The 14,327-nt window shown below is 45.9% G+C and overlaps 1 protein-coding gene across 8 annotated transcripts in view; it reads left to right on the top strand.

Moving 5' to 3' along the window:
* Positions 1 to 14,327, top strand: part of LOC129859197 (receptor-type tyrosine-protein phosphatase mu-like) — a 306,071-nt gene that overhangs the window by 274,893 nt on the left and 16,851 nt on the right. For all 8 annotated transcript variants that reach the window (XM_055928653.1, XM_055928654.1, XM_055928649.1 and 5 more), the window contains 3 exons: positions 1,118 to 1,154; positions 7,822 to 7,919; positions 12,203 to 12,319. In XM_055928653.1, coding sequence (XP_055784628.1) covers positions 1,118 to 1,154; positions 7,822 to 7,919; positions 12,203 to 12,319 — 252 coding nt within the window. The remainder of the gene's footprint in view (positions 1 to 1,117; positions 1,155 to 7,821; positions 7,920 to 12,202; positions 12,320 to 14,327) is intronic.

Below are 14,327 nucleotides of genomic sequence, written 5' to 3'. Positions count from 1 at the left end.
AGTGTTTCTCTAGCCTGTTTCTGTAGTGCTGTCTCACCAACTCCTTTGGTCATTGGCATGACAACGACCATAGCAGTTGGCTGTGTGTGTGGTGCATTCAGTCAGTGAACTCTGCAGCATCTGTGTGAGTGCTGCTCGTCTCCCAGGCACAGACCTAACAGGTCCCAATTAAGTGGAATTTCAGAAGGTCAGAACAGAAGTCTAAACCTTTCTTCCAACATGGTGATCACATAGAATACGTGACCAGCCAATGAACCCTTCTCCTAATAGCCTTTCTCTAACTAACTCTATAGCCATAGTTGATATTCATCGCCACGTGTGATCCCACGGTGGGAACTCCTCGATAGTATGTAGAGCAAGAGGATAAACAAGTCTCAGGGAGCCCAGCCTATCAGAGCCCAGAGAGACAGGGAGCCCAGCATATCAGAGTAGAGGGATGAGGTGTCCCTGTTTGATTCAGGCCAATTCTATTCCATGTTAATTACAGTTGAGGTAAAGGGAATATGGCGTGGATAAGGGCTGGACCAGATGAAGACAATAGGTCAGACTTTGTGGCGGGTGGGAACGGCTCTTTACGCCAACATTTAGCTTCCCACCGTGTATAGTAGGCCTCGCTAGGATACAAGATGCTCGACAAATGAAATTTGAGGGGATTAGAGTAATCCCTCTGAGATTGAGCCTATTCCGAAGATAAGAGCCACACAGCAGAAGAATAACGCAGCCGTGTGCGTGTTCACAATCGACAGACTGTATTATCCATCGAAAATATGCTGTCAGTGCACTTTAAGTGAACCGACCGCAGGAATTCTTCGAGAAAGAGAAATGCTGCTGACAGGATGTTAGAGTGGTTGCTGTCATGTTGTTGTCATTATCTTAGAAGACGAGCTTTTGCACGTATTTTCAAACGGAATCCAAATCAACCTTTTCTTTCTACTTGGTTTGAATTATTTAGTAATTTAAGACAAAAAATATGTTTTCACCGCAGCATGTTTCGCTTCTTGACTCAAGTAAACAAATATGCCCATTGTACTGTATTCTTTTGTTTGTTCAATACTGACATCTGTGTGCTGAACATTTTAATTTGTTTCTCTTTCTCGCTCTCTCTTTCGGATTTCAGGGCTACCACAGGCCAAATCACTACATTGCTACCCAAGGTAAGAACAGAAACACACAACAAACTTGTTCTTGTCTGAATATCTCAGTATTGTTGTTGGATCTGCAAGTCTTCAGTCTGCTGTTCAGTATGACAGCCTCACCAGAGCTGTCAACACAGATATACAAGAGATCTGTAAAAAGCTGTGGGACTCCCCTCTCTCTCGCTCTCTAACCAACCTCCCCCCTCCTTTATTCCCGCCAGCCTGTCCAAGCCGTGTTGTGCTGAAGTTGCGTCTTAGCGCAATTAATCAGTTGTGTGAGCAAACGGGGAGGGGTGAGAATTGCAGTAATAAAGAAATGGATAAGTTCATGTGTACTGGCGTGGTCTGTGTACATGCATATGCGTGTCTAAACGTGTGTGTTGTATTACTGCATTAATCCGGCAGGCATACGCTTTTCCCACAAGCCTGCTGGAGGTGAGCTCTGATTGATAGTTAATTGTTGTTGAATTCTTGGAGGCAATGTTTTCTCGGCCAGCCGCGCAAAGGTAATTCCATTCCACGCTCTCTCCGACTATAGGCAGCCAATCCAGCACAGTCAGACCTAGTAGACAGTCTGGTGATTTAGACGGTCTGGGAGCTGCATAATGACCTAGTAGACAGTCTGGTGGTCTGGGAGCTGTATAATGACCTAGTAGACAGTCTGGTGGTCTGGGAGCTGCATAATGACCTAGTAGACAGTCTTGTGGTCTGGGAGCTGCATAATGACCTAGTAGACAGTCTGGTGGTCTAGTGGGTCTTGGAGCTGCATAATGACCTAGTAGACAGTCTGGTGGTCTAGTGGGTCTGAGAGCTGTATAATGACCTAGTAGACAGTCTGGTGGTCTGGGAGCTGCATAATGACCTAGTAGACAGTCTGGTGGTCTGGGAGCTGCATAATGACCTAGTAGACAGTCTGGTGGTCTAGTGGGTCTTGGAGCTGCATAATGACCTAGTAGACAGCCTGGTGGTCTGGGAGCTGCATAATGACCTAGTAGACAGTCTGGTGGTCTGGGAGCTGCATAATGACCTAGTGGACAGTCTGGTGGTCTAGTGGGTATTGGAGCTGCATCATGACCTAGTAGACAGTCTGGTGGTCTAGTGGGTCTGGGAGCTGCATAATGACCTAGTAGACAGTCTGGTGGTCTGGGAGCTACATAATGACCTAGTAGACAGTCTGGTGGTCTAGTGGGTCTGGGAGCTGCATAATGACCTACTAGACAGTCTGGTGGTCTAGTGGGTCTGGGAGCTGCATCATGACCTAGTAGACAGTCTGGTGGTCTGGGAGCTACATAATGACCTAGTAGACAGTCTGGTGGTCTAGGAGCTGCATAATGACCTAGTAGACAGTCTGGTGGTCTGGGAGCTACATAATGACCTAGTAGACAGTCTGGTGGTCTAGGAGCTGCATCATGACCTAGTAGACAGTCTGGTGGTCTGGGAGCTACATAATGACCTAGTAGACAGTCTGGTGGTCTGGGAGCTGCATAATGACCTAGTAGATAGTCTGGTGGTCTGGGAGCTGCATAATGACCTAGTAGACAGTCTGGTGGTCTGGGAGCTGCATAATGACCTAGTAGACAGTCTGGTGGTCTAGTGGGTCTGGGAGCTGCATAATGACCTAGTAGATAGTCTGGTGGTCTGGGAGCTACATAATGACCTAGTAGACAGTCTGGTGGTCTAGTGGGTCTGGGAGCTGCATAATGACCTAGTAGACAGTCTGGTGGTCTAGTGGGTCTGGGAGCTGCATCATGACCTAGTAGACAGTCTGGTGGTCTGGGAGCTACATAATGACCTAGTAGACAGTCTGGTGGTCTAGGAGCTGCATAATGACCTAGTAGACAGTCTGGTGGTCTGGGAGCTACATAATGACCTAGTAGACAGTCTGGTGGTCTAGGAGCTGCATCATGACCTAGTAGACAGTCTGGTGGTCTGGGAGCTGCATCATGACCTAGTAGACAGTCTGGTGGTCTGGGAGCTACATAATGACCTAGTAGACAGTCTGGTGGTCTGGGAGCTGCATAATGACCTAGTAGATAGTCTGGTGGTCTGGGAGCTGCATAATGACCTAGTAGACAGTCTGGTGGTCTGGGAGCTGCATAATGACCTAGTAGACAGTCTGGTGGTCTAGTGGGTCTGGGAGCTGCATAATGACCTAGTAGACAGTCTGGTGGTCTAGGAGCTGTATAATGACCTAGTAGACAGTCTGGTGGTCTGGGAGCTACATAATGACCTAGTAGACGGTCTGGTGGTCTGGGAGCTGCATAATGACCTAGTAGACAGTCTGGTGGTCTGGGAGCTACATAATGACCTAGTAGACAGTCTGGTGGCCTGGGTGCTGCATAATGACCTAGTAGACAGTCTGGTGGTCTAGTGGGTCTGGGAGCTGCATAATGACCTAGTAGACAGTCTGGTGGTCTGGGAGCTGCATAATGACCTAGTAGACAGTCTGGTGGCCTGGGAGCTGCATAATGACCTAGTAGACAGTCTGGTGGTCTAGGAGCTGCATAATGACCTAGTAGACAGTCTGGTGGTCTAGTGGGTCTGGGAGCTGCATAATGACCTAGTAGACAGTCTGGTGGTCTGGGAGCTGCATAATGACCTAGTAGACAGTCTGGTGGTCTAGGAGCTGCATAATAACCTAGTAGACAGTCTGGTGGTCTGGGAGCTGCATAATGACCTAGTAGACAGTCTGGTGCTCTAGTGGGTCTTGGAGCTGCATCATGACCTAGTAGACAGTCTGGTGCTCTAGTGGGTCTTGGAGCTGCATCATGACCTATTAGACAGTCTGGTGGTCTAGTGGGTCTGGGAGCTGCATCATGACCCAGTAGACAGTCTGGTGGTCTGGGAGCTACATAATGACCTAGTAGACAGTCTGGTGGTCTGGGAGCTGCATAATAACCTAGTAGACAGTCTGGTGGTCTAGGATCTGCATAATGACATGGTAGACAGTCTGGTGGTCTAGTTGGTCTGGGAGCTGCATAATGACCTAGGAGACAGTCTGGTGGTCTGGGAGCTGCATAATGACCTAGTAGACAGTCTGGTGGTCTAGGAGCTGCATAATAACCTAGTAGACAGTCTGGTGGTCTGGGAGCTGCATAATGACCTAGTAGACAGTCTGGTGGTCTAGGAGCTGCATAATGACCTAGTAGACAGTCTGGTGGTCTGGGAGCTACATAATGACCTAGTAGACAGTCTGGTGGTCTAGGAGCTGCATAATGACCTAGTAGACAGTCTGGTGGTTTAGGAGCTGCATAATGACCTAGTAGACAGTCTGGTGGTCTGGGAGCTACATAATGACCTAGTAGACAGTCTGGTGGTCTAGGAGCTGCATAATGACCTAGTAGACAGTCTGGTGGTTTAGAGCTGCATAATGACCTAGTGGACAGTCTGGTGGTCTGGGAGCTACATAATGACCTAGTAGACAGTCTGGTGGTCTAGGAGCTGCATAATGACCTAGTAGACAGTCTGGTGGTTTAGGAGCTGCATAATGACCTAGTAGACAGTCTGGTGGTCTAGGAGCTGCATAATGACCTAGTAGACAGTCTGGTGGTTTAGGAGCTGCATAATGACCTAGTAGACAGTCTGGTGGTCTAGCTTGTCTGGAAGTTGCATAATGACCTGTTTATTGGAGCGCTGCCCTCTCAGGCCGTCCTCCTAGCCGTTCTCTGTCTCCTCAGAAGAACTACACCTGTTCTGTGACGAATGACACTGAATGAAACGCAGGCTGCGCTAACAGTCAAGTGGACACACATACCTGGTCCTCGGTAGTGTGTCTCTGTGCGTTATCCCCCAGGCAAATTGCTACCAACAGAGAGAGTGCCGACTGGTGAATGAGACTAGGAGATGGTTGACCTCCATCCTATTTTATGATGAGACTATACAATATTTACTATACACAGTCATACTATACGTTGAATAGGAGAGAAAATAATAGAGCACACCAGCCTCAGACAGAATTGGCAGTGGACTCTCCATGTTTAGTTTTTTTCAATGTTATGCCGGCGTTTGCAATTAGAGGGCAGCTTTCAAAGAGAATTCCATTTTTTGGGGGGGTGGCGAGAGAGGAAAATCATAACAAGCAGAGATCTTGCACAGATCAAAGGCAGATGTGCTTCAGGCCAATCGGGCGCTTGTCAGTCACGGACATTCAGCATGGGATCCCAAACAATATACACTGAGTGTACAAAATATTAAGAACACCGGCTCGTTCCTTGACATAGACTGACCAGGTGAATCCAGGTGAAATATATGATCCCTTATTTATGTCACTTGTTTAATCCACTTCAATCAGTGTAAATGAAGCAGAGGAGATGTTAAAGCAGAATGTTTAAGGCTTGAAACAATTAAGACATGGTTTGTGTAGGAGTGCCATTGAGAATGTGAATGGGCAAGACAAAACATTGAAGTGCCTTTGAACGGGGTATGGTGGTAGGTGCCAGGCACACCGGTTGGAATGTGTCAAGAACTGCAACGCTGCTGTTCTTTTCGCGCTCAACAGTTTCCTGTGTGTATCAAGAATGGTCAACCACCCAAAGGACATCCAGCCAACTTGACACAACTGTGAGAAGCATTGGAGTCAACATGGGCCAGTATCCCTTTGGAACGCTTTCGACACATTGACACTTTCGACACAGAGTCCATGCCCTTACAAATTGAGGATTTTCTGAGGGCAAAAGGGGGTGCAACTCAATATTAGGAAGGGGTTCCTAATGTTTTGTACACTCAGTGTATGTTTTTACTCATGGGTGTGGGGAGGTGCATTTTGTCCATTCACCCCTTTTCTCTCAAGAGTACCCCCAGAGGCTAAAGGTCTGTATAGCCTTTTTAATATAATATCATTTATTAAAATACATACAACCTTTCTTTATTAACTCGGTCCTCACACAATCGCTGGCTGGCTGGCATGTTTCTCTTTATAGGGGAAAAAGGTGCAAAGAAATAGCCTAGTCTCCTTCCCTCCTGAAGAATCCCAGCAATTTGTGTGTCTGTATCTGTGGCTGGTGGGGTGCCAGGATGAAAAGCATTACGACGACAGAGCCTCTCCTCTGACAGCCTGTCCACTCCAGCCGTCTGTGAAGCTTTTGTTTAGCTTTTTTCTCCTACTTCCTTGTCCTATTCCCCCAGTGCACCATGGGAGAATCTCTTCTCCACAACTAATTGGAGTTGCATGACTTGGCTTTACCCTCTGCCGCACTAGGCCATTTACCGCAGCTGCTCAACGATGATGCGTCGTGTCACTTTTTCTTCTCCCAGACGACGACACCAGCCGCGCTTCGCGCCTCTCCTCCGCCGAGACTTTCTTTCTCTACACAGTTGTACATATCCACTGTTAACGCTGTGTCAACACAGATGACTGGTTTAGTTGGCAAACGTCTCACAGGTTCACGAAGTGTGTTCATAAGGAGGGGAAAGGAGGGAGGAAGGGAAGGGAAGGGGGGAGGTACTTGCATAGAGCTCTTAGAAGGAAATAGTTGGGAGATCAAACCTCCATTCATCCCGAGTGCGGTCCTTTTTTCATATCATCTACATAACACCATCACTTCCTCCAGAGAAAAAAACCTTCCTATCCCTGGTTGGATGAGTAACTGTAGGACACACACTGTTCTGATTGAACTAAATCTTTAATTTAGAAAGAAAATAATAAGTCTAGACTGGTGATGGTTGCTGTTAGGAGGAGTGAAGGGGGCCAGGGGAGAACAGGGAGTGTATCGGCTCTTAATCCTTGGAGAGATGGTTATGAATACCAGGAGAGCATGTGGCCTGGCATCGATAATGAGAAAACCTGCTCGCTTGCACTAGAGGTAAAGGCACCTGGAAGTGTCATCCGCCGAATTCTCAAGCATTTTAAAATGCGACACCAGTGTTTGGTAATGCGGCTGTTTGTGTGAGCATGAATATGGAACATCTGCAGGGAGATTCGTGTGTGCTGGCGCATGTGTATGTTTTAGCTGTTGGAAGCAATTTGCTGTGGCTGACGGTACACACGCCGCAGCTCTCGAGGACACACACACGGATTTGCATGAGCTAATTAGCTCGTCCAAAGTATTTTTTTTGCATTTGCCAGTTGATTAAAAAACAATGCTAATTTGAATTAATTAAATTAGTAATTCTTAATTCCTTCCAGGGATCCTTTATTGCTCGGTGCAATCTTAAACACGGCCCACATTAAAGTGTGTAGGAGTTAATTGAGAGTGTGTGCACAGATTTCTGTCCCCCTGCCTGGCGTAAAGCTTCTTGTCATTCACCGCGTGTGTGTTGACTTAGATCCAGGCATTAGCTGATTGCCCTGTCAACAGTGATCAGAATGTACAGGCACACAGCCCCAGTGTCCTGTGTTGATAAAGTTCAACTGGGATAAACAAGGTGTTAACCAGCTGAACCTGTGCACTTTTCATTGCTCAGAAAACAAGCAAATAATCGACAAATGTGAAAAACGCTAACAAGGATGTGATGAAAATTGAATTAGTATGAGAAGAACCTGGTATAAGTAGAGGATCTGACAATCCTGACAATATTTGGACAATACACGCACTTTTATATTGGAAAATCACATGTTGGTGTCATTCATAACATGATGTCCGTATGGTCACAAAGAGCTTTGCGTACACAAACTCACACCCTTTCTCTCTCTTTCTTTCTCTCTCTCTCGCTCGCTCTCTCTCTCTCTCCCTCTGTCTCTCCTCAGGGCCCATGCAAGAGACGGTCTACGATTTCTGGAGGATGGTGTGGCATGAGAACACGGCAACCATCGTCATGGTGACCAACCTGGTGGAGGTGGGCAGGGTGAGTACCACGAGACCCCAGACACACACACGCATAAACACACACACACAGTCACACACTACACACACTAAAGACAAACTCAATTCTGGTACATTTTATTGATTCAGCCAATAAATAAATCAAGTAAACTAAAAGGTGGACATTTTCCAAGCCTGGCATACAGAAACCAGGGGCCCAACATTAGAGTGTTTTCTGGAAAGCAACGCTAGACAATGCCAATCTACTGGGGTGTAATGTCCCGTGTGGGTACAGACCTCGTTCAAGCCAATCAACCATTGGTTAAAGCCTTGAGAGGCGTGATCAGAGAGTGATCTGACCGGTTAGTCGAATAAGCTCTCTGAAGCTGTCAAACCCATAACAATACACGTGCACGCACGCACACACACACAATCATACACACTCTCACGCACACACTCATACACACAACGACAGAGAGGGCATGCCTAACCTGTCAGTGGCTCATTTAAGGAAGGGCCCCAACTCCCGCTGGCACCATATCAAATCAACAAAAGGGAACCGAGTGATGCACGGCCACAAAGCGCTAGCCAAGCGGGTGAATCCTCCCACCACCTGGTGCTATTGTTTTAACCACTCAGCCCTGGCTGTCCCATCTTGCCCCCTGTTGAGTCTCCACTCTCCAGGCCCCTTCAGTGGGCTGTAGGCAGGCCAGGGTCGGCAGGCAGGGAGGCACAGCGGCATTCTTTTCCACCATAATAATAAAAACCACTCACTCCACAGCCATTGTCTGCTAGGCCGCTTCACCACTGATGAACTCTGGGAAATCCCTTCTCCCAGGCTTCTGTCGCTTTTCGCGTTCATGCCAAGCAGTTTTGTTTGTTTTCGATCTAGCCTGTCTCCTGTTTCTACTTCCCTTCTGGACCGCAGGTGGAGGGAGCACAAGGCACAACTAGACGTGAAAAATAACACTACCCCAGATAATGTGTTAGTGAGTGACGCAGGCAGCCACCCAAAGCATATCGCTGGCTGATCATCTATATCGTAGCTGTCAGACACGGTTGGGATTAATAGGATATTTCTGCCGAGACTTCATCTATAGGATGCTCTTCGGGGATAAGCTAGCTGAAGTATCAGGGGGATCTGAGAGGCTGGAGGATCTGGAGCGTCTTGACTTGAGCTCCATACTGTTTATGATCGTGTCACTGGATACCCAACTTCCTTTCACTGATGATCAGGGCTGAAGCTGCAGTCAGCTCCACAGTGACCCTGTACACTTTATTTATCCTGTCAGATGGTGATGAGGTACCTAGTAAGACTCGGATGGATATCTAATCGTACTAACCCAAATCATCCTCCCAATGTTTTATTTTGTGTGAGTGTATTTATGTTTTAAGGCTACATTACACTCTGTGACCAGTAGGAGTGCTTTGTATTGTTAAACCTCTCTTCCTATCACGGATCATGTACTTAATCCAAGTTCCTCTCAGAACCGTCGCCTGCTGTCCTTACATGCTTACCCAGTGTGGCACACAACACCTGAGAGAATGGAAGTGGCACTAGTTTGACAAAGCCGTATTAGTCTCTGTGGTGGTAGGTATAAGAAAACTAGTTGTTCCAGATAGCTCTCCTAGATTGGCATTCTTTAAAGATCCACAATGCAGGAATCGCTTTACCATTCCCTGCTTGGTAAAATTCTAATAGTTCGCCTAATTTCAGTTTGTGACAAAACAAGCAGTCAGTACAATAATTCTCTACATAATATCTAAACCACTGTGAAATATATTTTTCATAACCAAAAATATTGTATTTTCAGCTGTTTGAAGCTGGTGTACAAAACCGAAAGTTAAAGAGGCAAAAACTAAACTTAAGAACATGAAGCATAGAAATAGTGCACGTAGAGCATATTTACAGCTTCTTAAAATTGCTTTCAATGACAATGAAAGATCAATAACTCAAATTGCTGTATGAATTTGGTCAGGTCGCCCAAAACGTTTAATAAGCTTTTGTCTGGGCTTCCCACAAGAAGGAAAGCACATGGACACAGAGATCTGAAATTCTTTAGGCTACTAGTTATGAGTCCTTGAATAGAAACCTTATGGGATCATCTTAAAATCGTCTCCAACGACATTGAGATTCCTCTTAAAGGCTATATCAGGAAACAGGGCCTAGTAGGAGATGAGGGCATAAGGAAGCATATTCATGCAACCTACTTTAGAAAATGGCTTCCAAGATCTGAATGTACCAACTACATGTAATTGAGTGGCCCAGTACTGTAAAGACATGAAATACAAAACTACAGTACACCATCATAAATCATGTATTAAAATCGATCATGCTCCTGGGTGGCGCAGCGGTCTAAGGCACTGCATCTCAGTGTTAGAGGCGTCACTACAGACCCTGGTTCGATTCCAGGCTATATCACAACCGGCTGTGATTGGGAGTCCCATAGGGCAACGCACAATTGGCCCAGCGTCGTCCGGTATAGGGTTTGGCCGGGGTAGGCCGTCATTGTGAATAAGAATGTGTTCTTAATTGACTTGCCTACTTAAATAAAGGTTCAATAAAATAAAAAATTTGATTATCAAATCAAACCACGAAATGGTTTGTCACAATGGTACTTCCATCATACCGTTTACATGCAAGAGTAACTCACTAATGTGTGTGTGAATGGAGGTAGGGTCTCTCTAACATCTCTTTAAGGTCCAATGCAACTGTTTTTATCTCAATATCAAATAATTTCCAGTTATTTCTGTTAGTCAGACCGCTGCTACTAATTGACGATTTGCTCATTATGACCAGTTGAATACTAAATACTTTAAGGTATAGCTGTGTCTTTTTCTATACCAAGAAAGTCACCAGGGAAACCCTACCTCTTGGAAACACTCATATTATTATTCTATATTTGTCTCTCCATGATCAACACTGTCACAGAAGACAGATAGGAATCTCTGTTTTCTTAAATGATATTCCTATCGCAGTTAAACAATGTTTTCCGGTCCTCTCCAGAGAAGTAACTATAATTGCTTCCAGTGCTGACAGCTAGCGTGACTAAGGCGGAGCTGCGGGAGAATAATGTACGTGGCCATTAAAACACAATTATATCACCAATTAGATCCCCCCCCCTAATTACACTATCACAAAGGAGACAGCAGGGGAGGGGAGAGGAAGGGTGGAGGAAGAGGAGGGCGGTAGGGAGGGAAAAGAGGACAGACAGATGGAGAAATGGAGAGGAAGATAAGGATGACCCGGAGAGAAGATAAGGCTGGTGTGAGTGACAGAGAAGAGGACGGAGGGAGGGAGCAGAGAGAGAGCGGGAGAGAGAGGATACCATCAGAAAATCCAGGACTGAAAAAACTAAAACAGAGACTGTGAAGAAGAGGCTCAAACTTTTGTTGAATTTCATTGATTGTTCAATTGCCAAATTAGGGAAGTAACTTCCACTGTGTACGAAATAGGCCTATATGCTTTTACACCTCTTACTGTGGGGGGAGGGGCCAGATAAGTGAGGTGGTATCATCATAGAATCTGCGCTGTGCGACTTCTGGTGACCCCAGGGTTCACAACCTCTTAATGAGGAAAGAGCCCAGTGGTGCAGTATGGGTAATTAGAGCTGGGACATTTGAGCATCTGCTCTAACAAAGAGGAGGGCCACCTGCCTGTAGCTATATGGGACAGCACCAAGATGTCACTCACTGGCTGCGTCTCAAATGGCACTCTACGGTGCCAAAGTAGTGCACTATACAGGAAATAGTGTGCCAAAGTAATGCGCTGTACAGGGAATAGGGTGCCATTTCAGACACAACAATTTCACAAGCTGACATGACCTTCTCAGACCTTTCGTCTTGTCCATTGGGAGTCATACGTCACACTGTTGGATGGTTGATGCCCAGTTTGAAGTGATCATAAAGTGTGTGATAGTGGTCAAACTGGACTGTAGTGGTTGTGATGTTAAAGGAGGGTCTGTCTGTGTGTTCTGTGATTGAGGTGAACCTGTTCAACACAACTCACTAAGACAGCAGAATTATATTTACGGAACTTTAATGGTAAAAAAAACTTTTGAGTTGACTCACAAATTAACTGTTGTCCAACAACACCTTACACAATAGACTACCTTCAGTAACATGCACACATTCTCATCCCAACGCTCCCAAACTTACCACACAGAAGTAAGTACATTAAGTTCCAAACTAGACAAAAATGTCTGTCAGGTTTTCACCTTGAACGAACAGAAAAGATATTTCAAGGTGTGGACGGAGGTTGTTGACAAGCAACTAAACTGCGGTCAGGTCATCCCATTACACCCTGTGTCCCCTCTGTCCCCTCAGGTCAAGTGCTGTAAGTACTGGCCTGACGACACTGAGATCTACAGGGACATGAAGGTGACCCTCATCGAGACCCAGCTGCTGTCAGAGTACGTCATCAGGACCTTCGCCGTGGAAAAGGTACGGACACTCCAAGTGATCATGATATTGGAAGTTATTCATTGTAGTGTATTGTTTTCCATTGTATGTATTATATATAAAGCAACATGTAAAGTGTTGGTCCCATGTATCATGAGCTGAAATAAAAGATCCCAGAAATGTTCTATATGCATAAAAAGCAAATTTCTCTAGCATTTTCTGCACAAATTTGTTTACATCCCTGTTACTGAGCATTTCTCCTTTGCAAAGATAATCCATCCACCTGAAAGGTGTGGCATATCAAGAAGCTGATTAAACAGCATGATCATTACACAGGTGCACCTTGTGCTGGGGACAATAAAATACCACTCTGAAAAGGTACGTTTTGTCATACAACACAATGTGCCACAGATGTCTCAAGTTTTGAGGGAGTGTGCAATTGGCATGCTGACTGCAGGAATGTCCACCAGAGCTGTTGCCAGATCATTGAATGTTAATTTCTTTACCATAAACATTGTTTTTGAGAATTTGGCAGTATGTCCAAACGGCATCTCAACCGCAGACCACATATAACCACGCCAGCCCAGGACCTCCACATCCGACTTCTTCACCTGCGGGATCATCTGAGACCAGCCAACCGGACAAGTGATGAAACTGTGGGTTTGCACAACTGAAGAATTGCTGCATATACTGTCAGAAAGCGTCTCAGGGAAGCTCATCTGCGTGCACCTCGTCCTCACCAGGGTCTTGACCCGACTGCAGTTTGGCGTCGTAACCGATTTCAGTGGTCAAATTCTCACCTTTGATGGCCACTAGCACACTGGAGAAGTGTGCGCTTCACAGATTTATCCCGGCTTCGGTTGTATTGGGCAGATGGATGTATGGCGTCGTGTGGGCGAGCAGTTTGCTGATGTCAATGTTGTGAACAGAGTGCCCCGTGGTGGTGGGTTTATGCTATGGGCAGGCATAAGCAATCAACAACGAACACCAGCCATTTTATCGGTGGCAATTTGAATGCACAGAGATACTTTGACAAGATCCTGATGCCCATTGTCATGCCATTCATCAGCTGCCATCACCTCATGTTTCAGCATGATAATGCACGGGCAACATGTCGCAAGGATCTGTACACAATTGGAAGCTGAAAATGTCCCAGTTCTTCCATGACCTGCATACTCACCAAACATGCCACCCATTGAGCATGTTTGGGATGCTCTGGATCGATGTGTACGACAGCGTGTTCTAGTTCCCGACAATATCCAGCAACTTCACACAGCCATTGAAGAGGAGTGGAACAACATTCCACAGGCCACAACCAACAGCCTGATCAACTCTATGTGAAGGAGATGTCGTCCTGCATGAGGCAAATGGTGGGCACACCAGATACTGACTGGTTTTCTGATCCATGCCCCTACCTTTTTTTAAGGTATCTGTAACCAACAGATGCATATCTGTATTCCCAGTCATGAAATCAATAGATTAGGGCCTAATGAATTCATTTAAATGTTCTGATTTCCTAATATGAACTGTAACTCCCACCTAGGCAATAAACGGAAGTCATTTTTCTCCAGAACACTCAACAAGCATTGGCTATCACTGCCTTAACGCTATTCATACTTATCACCGTCATGTTTTTCCTATACTACCTCACTTTCAGAGAAGGGGTTTCCTGGTTGTTTCCTATTTAGACATGCTAGCTACTATATGCCACCCCTGGACAGAGCTTCATGTACTCACCACTACTTTAATGAAGGTTCTTAGATACGTCCTTTATAATAGGTCCATCTGTCTTTCAGAATGCCTGTCTGTCTGTATAATAGCCATTTTGTTTCTCATCCTATTGTACTCAGAGCTGTTACCAGGCCTATCCACTTTTCCACTTCTTCTATCCCCATGGGCTTTTAAGCTGTGAATATTTCCCCTGCCGTGTGTGTGTGTGTGTGTGTGTGTGTGTGTGTGTGTGTGTGTGTGTGTGTGTGTGTGTGTGTGTGTGTGTGTGTGTGTGTGTGTGTGTGTGTGTGTGTGTGTGTGTGTGTGTGTGTGTGTGTGT

Source organism: Salvelinus fontinalis, chromosome 7, assembly GCF_029448725.1.
Source record: "Salvelinus fontinalis isolate EN_2023a chromosome 7, ASM2944872v1, whole genome shotgun sequence".
Lineage (NCBI taxonomy): Eukaryota > Metazoa > Chordata > Actinopteri > Salmoniformes > Salmonidae > Salvelinus > Salvelinus fontinalis.
Note: the sequence above shows the minus strand (reverse complement) of the source record. Positions and strands in the feature narration are given on the sequence as shown.